The 22,890-nt window shown below is 41.6% G+C and overlaps 1 protein-coding gene and 1 non-coding gene across 2 annotated transcripts; one reads left to right on the plus strand and one right to left on the minus strand.

The window, feature by feature from the left end:
- The first annotated feature begins 590 nt into the window (after positions 1–590).
- Positions 591–22,507, plus strand: LOC102407967 (17-beta-hydroxysteroid dehydrogenase type 6). Its single transcript, XM_025283764.3, has 5 exons — positions 591–743; positions 10,947–11,273; positions 13,876–14,134; positions 17,847–18,010; positions 21,746–22,507. Exons 2-5 carry the CDS (start codon positions 10,961–10,963, stop codon positions 21,961–21,963), a joined length of 954 nt encoding a protein of 317 aa, XP_025139549.3. The 5' UTR covers positions 591–743; positions 10,947–10,960; the 3' UTR covers positions 21,964–22,507.
- On the minus strand, positions 4,368–4,441 carry TRNAG-CCC. The gene has a single exon. It is a non-coding gene; the product is annotated as a tRNA-Gly (tRNA).
- Positions 22,508–22,890: the final 383 nt, after the last annotated feature.

Here is a 22,890-nt window from a genome sequence, read left to right on the forward strand (position 1 = left end):
TTGATTTCTGAAAGAACATTCATCACCATGGCTTTCTCTGATGCTGAAGCTGAAACTCTAACATTTTGGCTACCTGATGTGAAGAACGGACTCATTGGAAAAGACCCTAGTGTTGGTAAAGATTGAAGGCAGGAAGAAAAGGGGACAACAGAGGATGAGATGGTTGGATGGCATCACCGACTCAATGGACATGAGTTTGAGCAAGCTCTGGGTGTTGGTGATGGATAGGGAAGCCGGCATGCTGCACTCCATGGGGTCGCAAAGAGTAGGACACAACTGAGTGACTGAATTGAACTGATGATTTTCTCTGCTTTTTTGATCTTTATTCTTTTGCAGTTTAAATATTGTTTAGAAGTTGACAGTGATTTTATACTTACATATAAGACCCCTTGGATATGCTCTGTAAACTGGGAATCTTGACAGTGTGGAAAACCAGCTCTTTTTTAGTTAATGCTGGGAGCTGTGGAGTAAGTTCATGAACTTTTGGATAAGCAAAAGCAGCTTTATGTAATTAAGCCCTGAGAGTTGTGTTGCTGAAGCTCTGTGATCTAGTTCTGTCCTGCCCTAACCCTACCCCCGTTTCCTACTATGAGCAAGCTCTTTGCAGTGGGAGTGGTGAAATTTTTTTTCTTTCTCTTTTTTAACCCATGTGACCAGTAAACAAGGGTTCAATAGTCCCATGATTCCTTCTCTCGTTACATTTCTAATCCTGTGGAGAACAGAGAAGTAGTGAAATTCCAAAGGTAGGTGAAATGTGATGTATATTCACAAATAAAAATTTCTCAGGTAACATATGTCCTTTCTCTTTGTGGAATCTCATATACTGATATGAAATGAAGTATGATTTATGTATATGTGTATATATACATTCTATTATATTATACATAGATATATGTGTATATATATGCCAGTACATGGCATCAACTACTGGAGTATTTGCTAATTTTTTTCCCACTTGGCTGAGGGATTGAGTCAGCTTTTGGGATGAGACTGAGGTTGGCGAATCTATTAGATTTTATTCTTGGACAAATGTAGCATCTTCAAAAAGAGTTTGAGGTAATCTATAATAAAAGACACATACACAAAAAAAGTTATTAAAATGCAAATGGAAACATAAAAAGAGAAAGAAAATCAACGTGTTGAAAGAGAAGAGAGAAGAAGAAGAAAATGCTATTTATGAGGACTAATAGAATTACTATGACTGAACATTAAATTTGGCCTGTACTAAGATAATATGGAAAAATTAGATAATTTAAAAAGAATCAGTAGTATACTATTTACTTAGAAAAGACAAAATCTTTCCTGGTACTAAATGCATGACAGGATTTATCATGTGGGATCTTACACAGTGTATAGATGCATAGTGTTCTTGATAAGAATTTTATGACAAATGCAGAAGTGATTTTCTTCAGACTGTTTCTTTTCTTCTCTTTTTAATCAAGGTGGTTTTTTTTTTTTTTATTCAGCCTTTATTTTATTTATTTATTTTTTTTACTTTAAAATATTGTATTGGTTTTGCCATACATCAACATGAATCCACCACGGGTATACACGTGTTCCCCATCCTGAAACCCCCTCCCACCTCCCTCCCCATACCATCCCTCTGGGTCATCCCAGTGCACCAGCCCCAAGGTGGTATTTTAATTTTTCTAATTTGAGTGGAAAACACACAGGTGACAGTTCAATGAATTTTCACAAAATTTGCATTTCTGTTACAGCCACACAGGTCAAGTAATAGAACATTATGAGCATGGTAGATAATCCATTAATACCGTTCTCATTTGTTGAACCCTACCTCCTCCCCCAAAGTAACCAGTAATATGATTTGTATTAATATCAACATAGATTAATTTTAAAAAAATTTTATAGCTTTAAAAAATATTTATTTTTATTTATTTGGTTTCTTCAGGTCTTAGTTGTGGCATCGGGATCTAGTTCCTTGACCAAGGATTGACCCTTGGCCCCTGCACTGGGAGTGTGGAATTTTAGCCACTGCACCATCAAGGAAGTCCCAGCATAGATTAGTTTTGTATTTTAAAACTGTGTGTAGATGGAATCATGTAGTATGTGTTCTTTTGTGTCACAGTGTTATGTTTGTGAGACTCATTCATGTAACTGTGTGTAGCTATAGTTTGTTTTTTTCACTGTATAGCATTCCATTGCATGAACATATCTCAACTTATTTATCCATTCTACTGTTTGTGCATGTGTGGGTTGTTTCCAGCTTTTGGCTATCACAAGTAATGTTTATGGTGTACATATTTTGTTGTTATATACCTAAACTGGAATCTTTGGGTATAGGGAAGATGGATCATTATCTTTGGTAGATAATGATAAATTGCTTTTTCCAAATTGAATATATTTACTTGTTCAATAGCAATGTTTGATTGTCCTTGTGAACTCCTTTTAAAAAGTTTTTATTTTTGGCTGTTCTGGGTCTTTGTTACTTTGCTCAAGCTTTTTTTCTTTTTTCTCTAAGTTATGGTGAGCAGGAGTTACTCTTCACTGTGGTGCTCAGGCTTCTGATTGTGGTGGCTTCTCTCACTGTGGAGCACAGGCTCTAGAGTGCAGGCTCAGTAGTTGTGGTGCACAGGCTTAGTTGCTCTGCTGTACCTGGAAACTTCCTGGACCAGAGATCGAACCCATGTCCCCTACATTAGTAGGCAGATTCTTATCCACTGTACCACCAGGATCAGATATCTGAATTAAAGATTTAAAATTTTATTTATGTATTTATTTGAACTGCACTGAGTCTTCATTGCTGCATGTGGGCTTTCTCTAGTTGTGGCAAGCAGGGGCTGCTCTCTAGTTACGGTGCATGGGCTTCTCAATGTAGTGGCTTCTCGTTGCAGAGCAGGGATTCTAAGGTGAACGGGCTCTCAGGCCCTAGAATGTGTGGGCTTCAGTAGTTGTGGCGCATGGGTTTAGCTGCCCCTGTGGCATGTGGGATCTTCCCAGACCAGAAATCAAACCTGTATCCCCGGCATTGGCAGGCAGATTCTTAACCACTGGACCACCAAGGAAGTCCTCAGTTAATGATCTTAGTGCTTTTTTTTCTGTATGAGAAGATGCAAAAACCTGGGTTCATTAAATTTTTTTCCACCTGAGATATCTTGAACTAAGGCATCTGTTTTTTCAAAGTATAAAATGCCTTATCACATTCTTCATCCTGAATTCTTTTCGGAGTGTACTGCCAGTCAGTGACTGCAGAGGCTAATGACTTGATCCTTGTAGAACTGGATAGTGGGCAACATTCTTTGTTTTACAAGTAATACCTAGTTTGTATGCCCAGTGTGAGAACAAAGAACGTCACAATGGATCAGTCCATGAATCCGTGTGTTGTTGATAGACTCACTCTTAGGATCAGTGACTAGACTGATTGAACCTTATAGATAAACCCACGTCTGAAGATTTAAAAGAACAGAATAAAGGCTATTCCTTATTTTGCCTTGTGCTATATTTCAGAGAGACAGGTCCTCTGCTTGAGACTGAAGAAAGTCAGGTGAACTAGTATGGCCCAGTGTAGTGATAAAAAGCATATAGAAAAGACTAAGGATGTTGCAATGCTTGGAGTTGCACACACTGTGAAAAAGTGATTCTGAGAAGACCTGGAGGAAGAGGCAGGGTTCAGGGATAAAAGTCTAGAATGGCAATAATAAAACAACAACCACCAAAGTAATCCTAATAATATCTAGAAATTACATAGTGCTTTACATGTGTTAACTCACTTAAACTCTCCCAACAAATCACTGAAGGGTCCTTTTCCCATTTTGAAGACGAGCACACAGGTAGAGGGCTTCCCCAATGGTGCAGTGGGGAAAGAATCTGCCTGCAATGCAGGAGTTGCAGCAGACCGGGGTTCGATTCCTGGGTCAGGAAGATCCCCTGGAGGAGGAAATAACAACCCACTCCAGTGTTCTTGCCTGGAAAAGTCTCACAGGACGGAGAAGGAAGGCGGGCTACAGTCCATGGGGTCGCAAAGAGTCAGACATGTCTGAGCATGCACGATAACAACACAGGTAGAGAGGTTAATTCACTTGCCCAAGGCTACACAAATAAATGGTAAAGCCTGATTTGAACCCAAGTAATCTGACTTCAGAATACATGCTCATATTTCTATGCTATCCACAAAATCAGGGTTGAGGTCAGGGGAACTCATGCAGATTGGAAAGGAATAAAAGGAAAGGTAGGCAGAGTATTAGCCAAGGGTCTCATTGGTATAACAGACTCCAAAAAAAGTGTTCTGAGAAATGGAATGTGTTCTGCACTGTATATATTTTTAATTCAGCTGCACTGGGTCTTCATTGTAGTATATGAGGTCTTTAATTGTAGTGTCAGGGCTCTTAGTTATGGTCTGTGGGATCTAGTTCCCTGACCAGGGATTGAACCTGAGCCCTCTGCATTGGGAATGCCAGAATCTTAACCACTGGACCACCAGGGAAGCCCTTGCTCTGCATAGTTGCTGAGGAGGAAAGTTACAGAAGCCTGAAACACCTCCAGGTTTGGATGTGAGAGTCTTTGGCACACACCAAGTACAGTGACTGGGTGGGGAGCCCAGTTTAGCAGCGAGCCTAACCTTGAGGATTGCCAACCTCCCTAGGACTTTCCCTGGGTTTTTCCTTTCATTTTCACACCTGTGTCAGGTTTTTATGGTTGCTGTACTGAGAGATAGATGACACAGTATTATGGCTAGTTTTTGTTGGGATTTTCAGGTTTTAGAGAAACCAATCAGGGGTAGTAGTCAATATTAATATTTCTAATATCCATACCAGTGGCTAGTGACCTTGAGTTCACCCCAGATTCCAAGGCATCCAGAGAGGTCAGTTCATGGGGCCCCAAACCTTCCTGCTTCCTTCTTGGGGCCCTGTCACTGAACAAGACCTGGGCTGGTGAGGATGGGCTCCGAAGACTAATGATGGCGGGAGAGACAAAGAAGGGACATCCTGGTGGGTGCTTAGGCAGAGATTAAGCTATCTCTACTTTCTCGTGGAGCCCCTGGAACCCTCTACTTCCCCACACCTTTTTCTACCTTTCTTTCCTCTTCTGCTATATTTTCCCTTTCCTTTCATGCTTACATGGCCCCATCCACAAAAACAAACACCGTTCCCTTAGAGAAAAGCTCACTCTACTAAGTGGGGAGAGCAGTAAGGAAATCTCAGGCTGGGGGATGGCCAGATGAGCTCTACAGTTCATTGTAGATAGTCTTAGGATGAAGTTGCCAAGACAGAATGGGCCAATGACTTCGCTGTTGGTAAAGAAAAGGCTCAGAAGTAACACCTACAGAGTCGTGTTTCCATTTGAGAGTCTTCAGTCCAAGGAGGTGGCTCAGTGAAGACACCTGCTAAGCGAGCCTTGCCTTCAGTACTGCCCTGAGACTTCTCCTAGGCTTTCTCTTTCTTTCTCCCAACCTCTTCAGGTTGTTCTAGTTGTTCAACCTTGGGACTGTTGACATAGGTGGATTTTTTTCCCCTATCCTTGGAAACACTTGTTAACTCTTGTCTTTTTGATAGCAGCCATTCTAACAGACATGAAGTGATCATTCTGATTTTGATTTGCATTTTCCTGATGATTAGTGATATTGAGCTTCTTTTCATGTATCTGTTGGCTGTTTATATGACTTCTTTGGAAAAATGTCTACGCAGGTCCTCTCTCAGTTCAGTCACTCAGTCGTGTCCAATTCTTTGCGATCCCATGAACCACAGCACGCCAGGCCTCCCTGTCCATCACCAACTCCTGGAGCCCTTTCGTAATTGGATTTATTTTGCTATTGAGTTTTATGAGTCCCTTCTATATTTTGGATGTTAACTCCTTATCAGATATACAGTTTGAAGATATTTCTCTCATTCTATAGGTTGCCTTTTCATTTTGTTGATTGTTTCTTTGGCTGTGTAGAAACTTTTTAGTTTGATGTAGTCCCACATATTTTTGCTTTTATTGCTTTTGGTTTCACAGCCAAAAAAATTATTGCCAAGGTCAACATCAAGGAATTTTTCCTCATGTTTCCCTATGTTTTCCCACCTGGGAAGCCTGTGGGCTTGTCATATATGGTCTTTATTATGTTGGAATATGTTTCTTCTGTGGGGCTTCCCTAGTAGCTCAGCTGATAAAGAATCTGCCTGCAATGAAGGAGATCCCAGTTCAATTCCTGGGTTGGGAAGATCCCCTGGAGAAGGGCATGGCAACTCATTCTAGCATTCTTGCCTGGAGAATTCCCATGGACAGAGGAGCCTGGCGGGCTACAGCCCATGGGGTTGCAAAGAGTGGGACACGACTGAGTGACTAAGCACAGTACATGCTTTTCAAGTAGGGACATCAACAGAGCTGTGCTTGAGGAAAATTATCAGACAGCACTGTGTGGAGGTGAGAAGGGACTAACACTGTGGGGATGGTGAGAAGGCTTCTACGATAGGTCAAGCAAGGGGTATTGAATGTTGAAGGCTTGAACAATGGATATGACCATGGGAGTGAAGGGTAGGGGACAGGTGCTCCAGGTACTAGAGAGCTAGACTCTACTGCCTCATCTCTAGAGGGAATGCATGGGGCAATGAGGAGAAAGTGTCAGAGCCTTAAGACTAAAAATAATACAAATAGAAATTGGGAATCCTGGAGGAGAAACAGTTTTAGGAGAAAATATGATGTGTTCTCTCTTGGATATATTGACTATCTGGCTCAACATCTGGCTGAAGAGTACTTAAGGAAATTAGAAAGACAGGACAGAGCCTCAGAAAATGGTCAGGCCAAGGGATATAGATATTTGAAATAGTCAAAACACCTCAAGGCTTTTGATTCACATTCAATTTTGGCTAACGTTTTGGGATTCTGCCTGGCCTGGCATATCTCTCTTTCAAGTTTAGTCTTACATGTGGTGATTGAATAGTAATATGTAGAAAGGCTGTGGGTTCCAAGCTTCCTCCTCACGGGGGACATGGATTCTCATCTTTGAATGGCATCAGGAAATTACCCTTTTAGTCAATAAACAGGCAGGATGAAGCTCTGTTAGTACAGTGCACCAGAGAATGACAACTGGGCAGAACAGAGGCAGTTGGCTAGAGAACACAGGACTCATACTGGAGAGAACAAAAAACCTGGGGGAGGGGAGAGAATACGGAGGCAGGGGGAGGAGGGAAAAGGAGAGAAAGAGAAGAGCAGGGAGGGACAAATCAATGTCTTTATCCACTGTTTTCTCCCCTTCACTGGCTCCTCGAGTTCTATTCACCTCAACAGTTCTGGACCTAATTATAAAAAAATGATTCTCTCCAACACCAGCTAGGTGTTTCACAGTTCAACTCAGTTCTGACGCTAACGACAAGGAGACAACATTAGATTCCACAGGTTAAGGGTTCAGTCCTACAAGCCTACTACTCTCTTCACCCCTCACTTCAGACACCAGATTATCACCAGTGCTTCTGATGGGCGGTAGATTGAAAGATCCAGCAACCCCATCCTTGGGTTTGATTAATTTGCTATAGTGGCTAACAGAACTTACAGAGGGACATTTTACTTATCTGATGACTGGTTTATTATAAAAGGATATAACTCAGGAGCAGCTAGACGGAAGACATGCTTAGGGCAAGGTCTGGGCTTCCCTTGTAGCTCACTTGGTAAATAATCTGCCTGCAATGCAAGAGACTCGGGTTCAATCCCTGGGTCAGGAAGATCCCCTGGAGAAGGAAATGGCAACCAACTCCAGTATTCTTGTCAAGAACCCCATGGACAGAAGAACCTGTCAGGCTACAGTCCATGGGGTCACAAGAGTTGGACATGACTTAGTGACTAAACCACCATCATGGGGAAACGACACAGAACTTCTGTGCCCTCTCCAAGCCACCTTCCCTGAATCTCCGAATGTTCATCTGGAAGCTCTCTGAACCCTATCCTTTTTGGTTTTGGTGGAGACTTCATTACATAGGCATAATTGATTTAAATCATTGCATGCTTAGTCACTCAGTCGTGTCTGACTCTTTGTGACTCCATGGACTGCAGCCCACCAGGTTCCTCTGTCCATGGGATTCTCCAGGCAAAAATACTGAAGTGGGTTACCATGCCCTTCTCCAAGGGAACTTCCCAACCTAGGAATCGAACCAGGGTCTCCTGCATTGCAGGCCAATTTTTTACTAGCGGAGCTATCAGGGACGCCCCTTAAATCATTGGCCATTACTGATTAAACTCAATCTCCAACCCCTCTCCTCTTCCTGGAGGTCAGGAAGTGGAACTGAAAGTTCCAACCAGTTCAGCCCAATGTAGAACTCTACTGGGCAGTCTTTGTTCAAGGACCCTCGTTGGCCTAGCTGAGACTTTCTCAGGGCTGAACTGCAGTTTAAGTTTCTTCTTTTTAAATCCTTCTTTCCTTCTCTTTCTTGTTTCAGACCTGTATTGGCACCCACTCCTGTGCTTTTTACCTTTAGTCTTTTCAGGTATTTCCCCCCAGTGAGTGCCTTGCATGTCTGTTTCTGTCTTGGCATCTGAACTGACACACAGGGATATTGATAGGACTTACCTTAATGGGCTGTTATGAAAAGTCAATGACTTAATATATATGAAATGCTTATAACAGGACCTATATGTACTACAGCACGTGCTTTGTAAGTGTTAGCTGGTCTTACTATAATTTTATTATGTTTTTGATCTCAAGTTATATTTTATTCTCATTAGGAAACCTCTCAGTTCTTGGACTGGCTTGGAAGCCTCTCCTGAATGCTCCAACAGCATCTGGCCCTCACTTCTATTATGGTTGGCCCTCCATATCTACTGGTTTTGCACCTGCAGATTCAACCAACCACAGATTAAAAATATTAGGAAAAAAATTTCCGGAAAGTTCCAAAAAAGCTAAACTTGAATTTGCTTCATGCCAGCAACTATTTAAATAGCATTTACACCACATTTACAACTAATTACAGGCATTTACATTGTATTTTCACGTATTTCCATATCATTTACATTATATTAGGTATGATAAGTAATCTAGAGATGATTTAAAGAGGATATTCATAGGTTATATGCAAATGCTATGTCATTTTACATAAGGGACAGAACATCCTCAGATTTTGGTATTTGTGAAGGGTCCTGGGACCAACCCCTTATGGATACCAAGGGATGACTGTATATCGCACTGTGTTCTTGTCAGTCTTTACACTTAGACCATGAATTCAATGCATAATGGAATCTTGTTTTGTTCACTTTTGTGTATCAGTGCTTAACATTGTGTCTGACTCGTAGTGGATGTTGAATTGATGTCATTGAATGAAAATGATTCAGTGGAGTCTTAACAGATGAGTATTATTTGTCAAATGGATGAGAGCTGGGAAAGAATTATAGACAGAATTGTATATTGGGGCATGAAAAGCCTGCACTGTGTGGGTTATTGAAAGGTGCTTATTACAGCTAAAGAGTAGGGTGTACAAGAGGGTGGTCAAAGAGGAGGCTAAGAAAGAAATCTGGGACCAGAGCACTGGGGAGACCTTAAAGCCAAGCTAAGGTAGGCATTGTGTAAGCCTTGTGATGTCCTAGTGGGTCCAAACCCATCTATTAAAAAAAAAAAAACTTTACTTATGGCTGATCTGGGTCTTCGTTGCTGCACTTGGGCTTTCTCTAGTTGCGGTGAGTGGGGGCTTACTCTCTGGTTATGGCACATGGGTTTCTACCTATGGTGGCTTCTCTTCTTGTGGAGCATGGGCTCCAGGCATGCAGGCTTCACATGGGCTCAGTACTTGCGGTTCTCAGGTTCTAGAACACAGGCTTATAAGTTGTGGTGCTCATGCTTAGTTGCCCCATGGCACGTGGGGTCTTCTCAGGCCAGGGATCCAACTGGTATCTTCTACACTACAAAGTGATTCTCAACCACTAGACCACCAGGGAAGCCCCTACACCCATCTTTGACCTCTATCTATGATTTCCCAGGTGGCTCTGTGTTAAAGAATCCACCTGCCAAGGCAGGAGACACAGGAGATTCAGGAGATTTGAGTTTGATCCTTGGGCTGGGAAGATTCCCTGGAGAAGGAAATGGCAACCCACTCCTGCCTGGGAAATCCCATGGACAGAAGAGCTTGGTGGCTTCAGTCCATGGGATTGCATAGAGTCGGAAACGACTGAGTGACTGAGCATGCACATGACTTTATGAGTCATATGTTAGTTCAGCCAGAAACTACAGATTGCCCCCAAAAGGTGGATATTTCTCTAGAACTATGTATAGAAGTGTAGGCATCTCTGAACATTCATTTCAACAATGCATATGATTGTTCTATATTTCCAAACTGCTTTGGCTGCAATGTCTCACCAAACTGTTGGATCTCTTAACTAATCTCTTTGCCTTCATCACACCCCTGTTTAAACCATCCTTCATTCCCACTGTGAGACAGATCTTTTTAAAGCTAAATCTGGCCATCTCAGCCTTCAGTTTAATACCTTCTAATGGCACACCCTTGTTGCCTATAACATACATCCAGATTCCTTAGTGTAGTTTACAGTACCCCTCCTGGTCTGACCCTTCACCACTTCACCTTCCATTTCTTCCATATGCTTTCTACATCACCTGAACTGCTTGTAGGTATCAGGAAGTTTTATGCTGCTCACCCCTCCATTCATGTACACATTATTGCTGCCTGGAATGTCATTTCATCCGTATCCACTTTTTGAACTCTTTAACTATTTTATTAGAAGTATTTCAAAAATCATCGCCTCTGTGAAGCTAGGTCTAACTTAGCAGGTAGTGGGTCACTCTCCTTTATAGCTCCATCAGACTGTGTATACTTCTGTTTGGCACCTACCACATTGCAATGCAGTTGTTTGGTTACTTCCCTGACTCCCCTCTCTAGACTGTGGCTAGAGGGTAGGACCATGTGTTAGTTAGTACAGAGTCCTAGCACATAGTGCAGTGGTTGGCACATAGTAAATACTGGTTAAAGAAAAAAGGAAGGAATAAAATTAAAGCTGTTCTTTTTCTTTTGAAGGAGGTCCTCTCACCATGTGGCTGTACCTGGCAGTCCTCGTGGGCCTGTACTACCTCCTGCGCTGGTACCGAGAGAGGCAGGTGGTGAGCCACCTCCGGGACAAGTTTGTCTTCATCACGGGCTGTGACTCGGGCTTTGGGAACCAGCTGGCCAGGCAGCTGGACCTGCGAGGCTTGAGGGTCCTGGCTGGGTGTCTGACGGAGCAGGGGGCCGAGCAGCTGAGGAACCAGACATCAGACAGGCTGCAGACAGTGATTCTGGACGTCACCAAGACAGAGAGCATCGCTGTGGCCACTGAGTGGGTGAAGGAGCGTGTTGGGGACAGAGGTATGGGCAAGTTTTTTCTCCTTTCATTTACTCAGGCGTGAAGATGTTAACATTTTATGTGCATATATATTACACATATATAATCTCAAAAGCAGGGCTTGAAAGACTGGCTTTGTCATTTGAAAGACAGTTGTGATCTTTGGCAGTGTGTTTTTTTCCTTAACAATGTTTGTATTGAAAAACGAACCCAGTAGATTTCAGATTTCAAGGCTATTATCTCACCTTGCAAATGAAGTATTTACAACCACAATCCTTTTCTTCACAATTCTTTATGTTTGAAGAATTTTCAAGGGGTTCTTAAGGATCTGCTTCTTCTTCCCTTCCTTGAAGCCAGCCTTTGATCGTCTATTCTTTTTTTAAAACAAGTTTTCATTTTATTTTTTCTAATTAATAGGCTGTATTCCTTAGAGCAGTGATAGATTTACAGAAAAGTTGGAAAGCACAGAGTTCCCACATGCAACCCCCCTCTTATAGTTTCTCCTATTAGTAACATCTTGCATTGGTGTGGTACATTTATTACATTGATAAACTGATATTGATACATTAGCATTAATGAAAGTCTATAGTTTACATTAGGATCCACTTTGTGTTGTATGGTTCTATAGGTTTTGCCAAATGTAAAATATCCTGTATTTACCGTTATAATATGATGCAGAATACTTTCAGTGCCCTAAAAATCCTTTGGCTCCACCTATTCATCTCCTCTGCTCTCCCCACCTCCTCCCAAATCCTGGCAACTGTGCAGCCTTTTACTCTTTCCATCTTGTTGTGCAGTTACTCATTTGTGTCTAACTCTTTGCGACCCCATGGATTTCAGCACACCAGGCTTCCCTGTCCTTCACCATCTCCTGGAGCTTGTTCAAACTCAGCAATGCCATCCAACCATCTCGTCCTCTGTTGTCCCCACTCTTTCCATAGTTTTGCCTTTTCTCAGATGTCATGCAATTGGAATCATATTGGATGTAGCTTTTTAGACTGGCTTCTTTCATTTAACAATGTGCACTTAAGGTCCCTCCGTGCCAACCAGTCCATTCTGAAGGAGATCAGCCCTGGGATTTCTTTGGAGGGAATGATGCTAAAGCTGAAACTCCAGTACTTTGGCCACCTCATGCGAAGAGTTGACTCATTGGAAAAGACTCAGATGCTGGGAGGGATTGGGGGCAGGAGGAGAAGGGGACGACAGAGGATGAGATGGCTGGATGGCATCACTGACTCGATGGACGTGGGTCTGGGTGAACTCCGGGAGTTGGTGATGGACAGGGAGGCCTACGTGCTGCGATTCATGGGGTTGCAAAGAGTCAGACACAACTGAGCGACTGAACTGAACTGAACTGAGTACTCATTTAATTTTATTACTGAATAATATTCCACTATATGTACTGCAGTTTGTTTATCCATTTGCTTACTGAAGGACATCTTGGTTGTTTTAAATTTTTTGGCAATTATGGATAAATCCACTTTTCTAAAGTTCATTTTCTCTGGATATTATCCAAATCCTCTTTGATCCCCTTCTTCTTTCTCTACTTGTTTTATGATTCTTTAGGTCCTGATAATTGGACCTCCTAGGTATCTATTCATCCAATGAGTTCTAAAATAGTAATACAATTTTTTTTTTGGATTGAAGAATGTTTATTTTTTTTAATTTACTTTAAATTAGAAAACTGATTTTAAAATATTACTCCTACCTGAGGATGTTCTTGACTCCAGAGTCAGAAGTTATGGTTAGTTATAGCCTCTGTGCTGTATATACTGGTTTATTTCTACTGTATTGTTATTATTATTGTTAATGTTTTCCCACCTGTTAGCGAGTGTGCTCAAGGACATGGATATCTCTTAACCATCACTGTATTCCCAGTTTCTAACACATTGTCTGATACATGTTAAGGGCTCAACAAGTGTTGAATGGATCTCATTTACACATAGTTTAATCTATTACCTTTATGCCCTTGATTTCTAAATTATTTCTTGTTCATCACACCTGAATTTCCAACTACTTGCTGGTTTTCTCAACTGGAAATTCTACTGGAAGCTCAAACTCACCAAAATCTAAAGGAGAACTCTTATTGTCTCATCTTCACCAAATCTGCTTTTCATTTTGGTCCTTGAGACTGATTCTTCTCTTCTCCCTCCAATCCCAGAGCTCAAGACAGGAAGTTATACATTCAGTCCTTTGGAAGTACTTTCTGTTTCACCCTTAAAGTGATAATATAGCCATTTAATCCAGAAAGTGTCTTTTTACTAGACTCCCTACCTTAGTGGGCCTTGGACTTCATATCTTCTAATTGTGTATATTTTTTGATGCTATAAATACTGAAGTTCAATTCACACTGTTTGGCAAGTTCCCTCAAATCAAAAGCTATCATTAAGGTTCTGTTTATCCTCCCTGGATTCCTGCCTTCTCTTTGTTTTTGGCTTGACCTTCTTTTATTTTCTTACTGATAGATGTGTTTAAGATTGAAAATACATGTTTTCATTTGTTTAAGATTGAAAAAGTATATTTTGTCTAGCATTTTTAGCTGTTTTCAACAGAAAGATTGATCAAGGTAGAAGTCTGTCATTTTTGTCTGAAACTAAACTCCTGCTTTGATTTTTATTGTTTTAGGGCTCTGGGGTCTGGTCAACAATGCAGGCATTTTTCACTCACATGGCTATGCTGAGTGGATAAAGATTGAGACCTACAGGGATACCCTTAGGGTGAACCTCATTGGTGTGATAGAGGTGACCCTGAGCATGCTTCCCCTGATCAGGAGAGCACAGGGGAGAATTGTCAATGTCTCCAGCATTCTGGGAAGAATTGCTTTCTTTGGAGCAGTCTACAGTTGTTCCAAGTATGGAGTGGAAGCCTTCTCAGATATTCTGAGGTGAGACTCTAAAGTTAAAAATAATCTAGGAGAGTGGGATGGGGAGGGAGATGGGAGGGAGGTGTGGGAAGGAGGGGACACGGCTGATTCTTTTCGATGGATGACAGAAAACCACAAAATTCTGTAAAGCAATTATCCCTCAATTAAAAAAATAAAGTGGCAAAGAAACCCCCAAACAATCAAAAGCAACCACTGAGCACTTAGATATGTCTTAGTCACCACTACCTCCTAGTCACTAGGCACTTTCACGTACGTTATTTTATTTCATCACTTCCAAAATCTGATATGTTTACTAGATATTAGATAATAATCAAATATTATTGTTTACTAGATATTATTGCTAGTCTGTTTCATACAGAAAGCTGAGGCTCAGATTTGGTATCTATTCAAAGTTCACCTGCAACAACGATGATTTAGCAGAGCCGTGTTTTGACCGAAATCTTTGTCTCCTGTCACCACACCACATTTTAACTCTCAAGATATATCCTTGGTAAAATTTTCTTTCTGAAGAGAGGATGACTGTCCTCTTTCCTCCTGTCCTTATCTCTTCACAGCAACCCTTTCTGGTGCTCATCTGCTTGCAGTTAACTTATTTCATCCCTTTATTCTGTATATCTTCTCTTTATCTAATGGTTTCTTTTTTTTCTTATAACTTTAGTTTGCCACAACCCTCTAATGGCCCTGCCTCTACCTCCTGGCTTTTTAAAATACCTCACTTCAGCTTCCTGCTCCTCTATCAGCGGTTCTTTCTTTTTATAGCTTCCTTCATATTTTAATTTCTGAGACAGAGAATCCTGTTGGGCCTGAGATCATTTTTTTGGGTATTCTGTATGACACTGCATGATGTGATTTTTTTTGCACTTACTATCTGTTAGGCACTGCTGTGAGTATTTTACATCTAATAAATCATTTAATTTTCATAGCAACCCAGTGAGGAAGAAATTATTTTTATCCTGATTATATGTCTAGGGAAACTGAGGCACAAAGGTTCAGTAATTTGCCATGGCCATCTTGGTAATAACAGGCTGAGTCACTGTCCAGTCCTAAGAAGGGCTCTTCTCCCATTAAGGACCCTTCCTGGTCATGCCAGCTGTAGACATGAGGATGCAGTCACACGGTACAGAATAGTGCTGCACAGACTCTCCTTTAGCACAGGCTGACTCTAGGGGCAGTTTCTCTTAGAAACAAGCTATGAATATTACAAACATCATGAATTAACTTCCTATGGCAGTTGTAATAAGTTTCCACAAGTAATTTATGGTGCACGGTGTCTTACAACTGCTACTGCTAAGTCACTTCAGTCGTGTCCGACTCTGTGCGACCCCATGGACTGCAGCCCACCAGGCTCCCCCATCCCTGGGATTCTCCAGGCCAGAACACCGGAGTGGGTTGCCATTTCCTTCTCCAGGGCATGAAAGTGAAAAGTGAAAGTGAAGTTGCTCAGTCGTGTCTGACTCTTAGCGACCCCATGGACTGCAGCCCACCAGGCTCCTCCATCCCTGGGATTTTCCAGGCAAGAGTACTGGAGTGGGGTGCCATTGCCTTCTCCCTGTCTTACAACAGCACACATTTATTCTCTCACAGTTCTGGAGTCCAGAAGTCTGAAATCAGCATCACTGGGCCAAAGTCAGTTGTTGGCAGGGCCATGTTCTTCTGAAGGCTCTAGGAGAGAATCTGTTACTTGCCTCCTGCTTCTGGTGGCTGCTGGAATTCCTTGGCTTGTGGCCACATCAACCTCTGCCTTTATGGTCACTTTGCCTTCTCTTCCTCTGTTGGTCTTTGGATCTACCTATGCCTCTCTTATAAGGACAGTTGTGATTGCATTTAGGATGCACCCAGATCACCTGGCACAGTCTCCCTAGCTTAAGATCCTTAACCCAATCAAACTTGCAAAGTCTTTGCCACATAAGGTAACATTTACAGGTTTCAGGGATTAGGACCTGATATGCTTGGGAGTCATTATTTAACTTACCACATGCCATGACTGGTATATATCTAATACAATGTGCATATCATATTATCTGCTTAGGAAAGGAGTAGGGAAATAACCAAGGACATTACATGAGTTGTTACTATATGGCAGGCATCTTTCCTGGCTTCCTGCCTATCCAACATTTTGGCCACCTCCATGGGGCCACTGCCTGCTGATTTACCACCGCTCATGCCTCTTGGACTCCCAGGCCAAGAGCAAAGACATGCCCTTCCAACCTTTAAATCATTATTTAGTTCCTGTAGGAAATTCCGGTTTGCCTTAATTATGCTAAGGATAAACAGAAAAAGGAAGTTTTGTCCCTCATTTGAGTTAGAGTTTTAAAGGAGATGCAGATGTGGTGTGTGGGGAATGTATGAGAAAGCTGCAAGGGGAAGTGAAATGCAAAGGGCCAAAGCACCCCTGGCTTGCCTAGCCCCTCCTTCTGCTCCAATACACACAGGTACCTGGAGAATCATTTTCTGAAGCTTTAACTTGAAAGGTTTTAGGCTTTGGTTTGATAAGGGAGGGTTTTCCTTTAGAGCAGTGGTTCTTAACTTTTAGCATGCCTCAGAGTCATCTGGAAGGCTACTTTGGACAGATTGTTGGTTCTTACCCCCAGAGTTTCTGATTTAGTAAATTTAGACTTGGGCTCAGTAATCTGCATTCTAGCAAGTTCCCAGATGCTGATGCTATTGATCTGGGGTCCACACTTTGGGAACCATTCATTCCTTTAGAGGATCACGATGCTTTGTGTTTTATATTCTTATGAAACACTGCTCCAAACTTTTCTCCTTGACATTAGCTTGGGCTTCATCTTCTCTAGCAAGGCGCTCCAACCTCTAGAGCAGGGAGCAGCCCTCATCACTCCCGGAGTACTGAAAGAATACCTCACAGGGTGCACAATGCCGTCTTACTTCACGTGGTGAAGGCAGCACTTTGCATAGTGCCTGATATATACACGGCCCCCTGATGAATACTTTCGAAAATGTTTTTTGAACTAACCCGAATATTCTGGAGTGACCAGTGACTTGTCAGTTTAATGCCCACATCATATTCCACTAATGGTCTCTTGCAGTCTTTGAACACACGGTAATTTTTCACAGCCCCTTGCTTCCGTGTGTGCAATTCCATCAGTATGGTATTCCACTCTACTCTTTCTTCAGTTGGAAATTTCCTCTTTATCCTTGGAGGCTCAACTGAAACATTTTTTCCTTATTGAAGCCTTCTTTGACTCCCTCAGAAAATCTACATCCTCTTTTCTACTTATGTAGCCCCCTGAATACCTTGCCTTTATAATTCTTTTGACTTGTATTGCAATTATTTGCTTATTTATCAGATTCACTCACTGTGGGTTTTTCAGGGGTGGTGAGCAGAGTCTTAATTTACTGAGATTGTGCATGCAAAACACTTAGCCCAGTAGATACCATAAAAACATTAATTTTCCTTATTATTCCTTGTATTCTTCATTTTTCCAGTGTATAGCACATGGTTGAAAGTGAACAACTCTGTTAAATAAATGGATGTGGAGTTGAACGGTTATGGTAGTTCGTATAATCATATCCCAATTATTGCACCTAGGGATGTGTAAAATTTTATTTTGTTCCCCTCCATTTCTTTATCTTTTAAAATATTCAGTAAAGGTGTTTTTATAACTATTTTGTTTTGTTTTCTCCCTGAAAACATTGAAATTGTGGTATCTTTCAATCAGAGGAGTTAACTTGAGGGTTTTTTTTCCCCTAGGCGTGAGCTTCAACATTTTGGGGTGAAAGTCAGTATGGTTGAACCTGGCTACTTCAGAACAGCAATGACAGATTGTCAGAAGTTCTCAGAGATAATGAAACAAACCTGGAAAGAAGCACCTACGCATATTAAGGAGACCTATGGACAGAAGTTTTTTGATGCCTGTGAGCTTTTCTTTTAATGGCATGATGGATAATCTTGCATGAAAAGGGCAAAGGCGGTTGGTAGAGAGAGATTAGGAGATCTTCTAAGAATAAATCACCTTCAATAAAGCCTTCCCAAGACAAGAGGGAAGATTCAGGAAGGTCCCAGTGCCTTCATAGTTGGTGTGGTGATGGCTGTTGTGGCTGAAGAAGAGGCCATACAAGCAGCCTCAGGCCAGAGCTTGCCCTGCCGTGTCACATATGGGCCTGGACACCTGAGCACCAGGGAGGTATTATGTGGTTGGAAACATGGAGCCTCTGGATTTTGTGAGGGGGTGCCCCTTCACAGTTTGAAGGGGCTAGTGTGGGAGGCCTGCTTAGTTGAGCATTCAGTATTATCTACTCTTTGGGTAACAGCCTAGCCACAAACTCCACATTTTATTATGAGAGGAGGGAGGGTGCATATAGTTGGGGCGAGGTAAGTGGATTAGGACAGGATTTGCAGGGCACTGTCGGCCATTCCCAGAGGTTGGACCTCATGTGCAGGCCGTGGGAGTCTTGCAGGAGTGAGAAGGTTCAATTTCATGGCATGGAGGAGGATCAGTTTTGGGGGAAGAGGGAGGGCTTAAAGAAGTCCTCTAAGTAGAAGAAAGTCATGCACACTAGTGTGGGGTGCACCTTCCTGGGGAAGTCGTGAAGTTGTGTCCGACTCTTTGTGACCCCATGGACTGTAGCCCACTAGGCTCCTCCATCCATGGAATTTTCTAGGCAAGAGTACTGGAGTGGGTTGCCATATTCTTCTCCAGGGGATCTTCCCAACCCAGGGATCGAACCCGGGTCTCCCACATTGCGGGCAGACGCTTTACCATCAGAGCCACCAGGGAATTGCTCCTGGGGAAGGGGTACTTTTTTTTTCACATAAAGAATTTAGCAGCTTGCCAAGGCCAAAGGGAGCAGCTCTCTTTTCCCATTCACAAAAAGGCCCCATGGCAGGTAGCAGTAGCCCTGGCCTTGACTTTGGGTGATAGCTCAGTACAGAGAAAGTAGAAGGGGAATGTGCACATGGAAGACTCCTGACCTCCAGCCCTGTCTTCTGGGTACATTAGGCTTAGGGGGGTGACTATCCACAGAGGGGAGAGAAATTGGATCAAGGAAAGACTGATAGAAAACTTCCTGAGCCTCTCAGAATACAAAGCTAGGGAACTACAATTCCTAACAAGTCAGGCGGCCAGCTACTCTTCTGAGCTCTTCTCTACCTAAAGTTTTAAACTATTAGAGAATTTGTCTCCCCTTGTGGGTACATATATTTGACAATAGAAATCAAAGGACAAGAGAATTTACTAAGAAGTGGCTTTATGTAAAAGGAGGTATATATGTATTTAATGATTTAAAGGAGTTGAAATTGTTCATTTATTTGTCCCTAGATCAGAATAATTTAGATCAGTGCTATCCAATAGATATATGAGAACCATATATATAATCTCATATTTCCCAGTAGATACTTTTTAAAAAGAAAAAAAAACAGGTTAAATTAATTTTAATACATTTTACTTTCAGTTCAGTTCAGTTCAGTTGCTCAGTTGCGTCCGACTCTGAGACCCCATGAATCGCAGCACGCCAGGCCTCCCTGTCCATCACCATCTCCTGGAGTTCACTCAAACTCATGTCCATCGAGTTGGTGATGCCATCCAGCCATCTCATCCTCTGTCGTCCCCTTCTCCTCCTGCCCCCAGTCCCTCCCAGCATCAGAGTCTTTTCCAATGAGTCAACTCTTCGCATGAGGTAGCCAAAGTACTGGAGTTTCAGCTTTAGCATCATTCCTTCCAAAGAACACCCAGGGCTGATCTCCTTTAGAATGGACTGGTTGGATCTCCTTGCAGTCCAAGGGACTCTCAAGAGTCTTCTCCAACACCACAGTTCAAAAGCATCAATTCTTTGGCACTTAATCCCACATATATATCCAAAATACTATCGTTTAACATTTATTATCAATATAAAGGTTATTGATAAGATATTTTATATTTTTTCCCTATTAGTCTTTGAAAATTGATGTGTAGTTTACATTTACAGCACATCTCAACTGCTGCTGCTGCTGCTGCTAAGTCGCTTCAGTCGTGTCCGACTCTTAGTGACCTCATGGACTGCAGCCCACCAGGCTCCTCTGTCCATGGGATTTTCCAGGCAAGAGTACTGGAGTGGGGTGCCATTGCCTTCTCCACATCTCAACTGGGATACTAAATTTCCCTAGGAAGTACTTCTATATTTGGATTAATACAACTGATAGTTGCCAGAAGCATTATTTATAATAGCCCCAGAGTGGAAACAACTCAAATGTCCATCAACTGTTGAATGGATAAACAAAATGTGATATAGCCATACAATGGAATATTACTTGGCAATAAAAAAAATGAAGTACTGATACATGCTACAACATGGATGAACTGTGAGAACACTTTGCTCCCTGAAAGGAGCCAATCACAAAAGACCATGATCTGTAATTCTATTTATATGAAATATCCATAAAAGGCAATCTGTAGAGACAGACTTGCCTAGGGCAAGTGTGGGTTGTCAGGAAATGGGAGAGTGATTGCTAATGGGTATAAGGTTTCTTTTTGGGATGATGAAAATATTTAAAACTTAGACTGTGGTGATGGTTGCATAATTCTGGATAAACTAAAAGTCATTGATTTGTATATTTTATTTTATTTTTATTTATTATTATTATTTGATTATGTCACTTGGCTTGTGGGATGTCAATTCCCTAACCAGGGACTGAAGCCAAGTTACAGCAGTGAAAGCACTGAATCCTAACCACTGATAACCAGGGAACTCCCTGATTTGTATACTTGATTTAAAAAAATTTTTATCTACTTATTTATTTTGGTTGTACTGGGTCTTCTTTGCTGTGCATGGGCTTTCTCTTTAGTGGTGAGCAGGGGCTACTTTCTGGTTGGGGTGCTGTGGGCTTCTCATTGCCATGGTTTCTTCTGTTGCAGAGCATGGACTGTAGGCGCACAGGCTTCAGTAGTTGTGCCTTGCCAGCTCCAGAGCACAGGCTCAGTGCTTGTGGTGGCCAGGCTTAGTTACCTGTGGCATGTGGGATCTGCCTGGACCAGGGATCCAAGCAAACTGAATTCTTAACCACTGGACCATCAGGGAAGCCCTGATTTGTATACTTGAAATGGATGATTTTTACAAATGTGAATTATCTCAATAAAGAGGCTAAAAAATTTCCAATTGAAAAGTAGATTCACATATCTATATTGTTCCAAACATATTTAAAATTTTCCAATAACAGAATTGAGCTTTAAAATTAATTAAATTTTAAAATTCAGTTTTCAGTCATACTAGCTATGTTTTATGTGCTCATTAGCTACATGTGGCTAGTGGCTGTTATACTGGGAAGCATAGGTCTGATAGGCCTAATTCTTGTGGAACTGAAATGTAGTTACATCTCTGTGACCTCGTGCAACAGGATCTTAGAAATATAAACAATAAGTTGAAAGTGAAAGTGAAGTTGCTCAGTTGTGTCCGACTCTTTGTGACCCCACGGACTGTAGCCTGCCAGGTTCCTCTGTCCATGGGATTTTCCAGACAAGAATACTGGAGTGGGTTGCCATTTCCTTCTCCGGGGATCTGCGCAACTCAAGGATCGAACCCAGGTCTCAGGAATTGTAGGCAGACTCTTTACCGTCTGAGCCACCAGGGAATCCCTAAACAATGATTGCTAACCACCATTTTTCATTTTGTTTACAGATCACGATCTCATGAAACAAGGGCTGCTGAGTTGTAGCACAAACCTAAACCTGGTCACCGACTGCATGGAACACGCTCTGACATCTGTGCATCCCCGCACTCGATACTCAGCTGGCTGGGATGCTCAGTTTTTCTTTGTCCCTCTATCTTATTTACCTACATCCCTGGCAGACTACATATTGACTAGATCTTGGCCCAAACCAGCCCAGGCAGTCTAAAGAAAAATGGTTTGATGGCCCTTGAAATGAAGACAAAAATCTGAAATTGATGGTTCTCTCTAATCCTAATGCGTAATCTATAATTTTTCTAGCAATCAACTTTCTTGCTTAAACTCATTTATCTGACACCATCCGAGAACCAACATGTTGATGTTATAGATATCCAAAGCTTACTCCCTTTAGGTGCTAAATCGCTACTATTTAGCCATTTTTGCATGACAATGTTTCCAAAATGCATCAATCTTCCTTGCCCTGTTAGAGTAGACTAAAAACAGTTTAGCTTGTTTTGATGTTATTTCTTTATGTAAGTGAATAGCTGTTCTGTGCTGTGATCGACTGTTGCTTAGGGACTATTGAGAAATGTGGGTCTGTTAATTCTTACTTGAAATGGGTCTGTACTTTGGTACTTTTAATAAATGTTTAATTCCATCTTCTTCCTATTAGCCAGCTGTTTTTGGATATGTTTCTCCTTTATGTCAAAACCAATACAATATTGTAAGGTAATAAGCCTCCAATTAAAGTCAATAAATTTATATTAAAAAAAGAACTGATTATTAATTTTTTAATATTTAAAAGTAATGTAGTTATTAATTTAATATAGTTAAATTTAAAATAATATATGCTTAGTTAAAAATTCAGTTATTACTCAAAAGCTTAAAAATGAAAATATAATTGTTTCCCACCTGCATTGCTGCTCCTCAGAGATGAGTGCTTTCGACTTTCAGCTATTTCTTCTGGTATATATCACTGTATTTTTTAATAATATACTTCATACCATTCAGAGAAGGCAATGGCACCCCACTCCAGTACTCTTGCCTGGAAAATCCCATGGATGGAGGAACCTGGTAGGCTGCAGTCCATGGGGCTGCTACAGTCACACACGACTGAGCGACTTCACTTTCACTTTCATACCGTTAATTTCTTGAT

Source organism: Bubalus bubalis, chromosome 4, assembly GCF_019923935.1.
Source record: "Bubalus bubalis isolate 160015118507 breed Murrah chromosome 4, NDDB_SH_1, whole genome shotgun sequence".
NCBI classification, from domain to species: domain Eukaryota; kingdom Metazoa; phylum Chordata; class Mammalia; order Artiodactyla; family Bovidae; genus Bubalus; species Bubalus bubalis.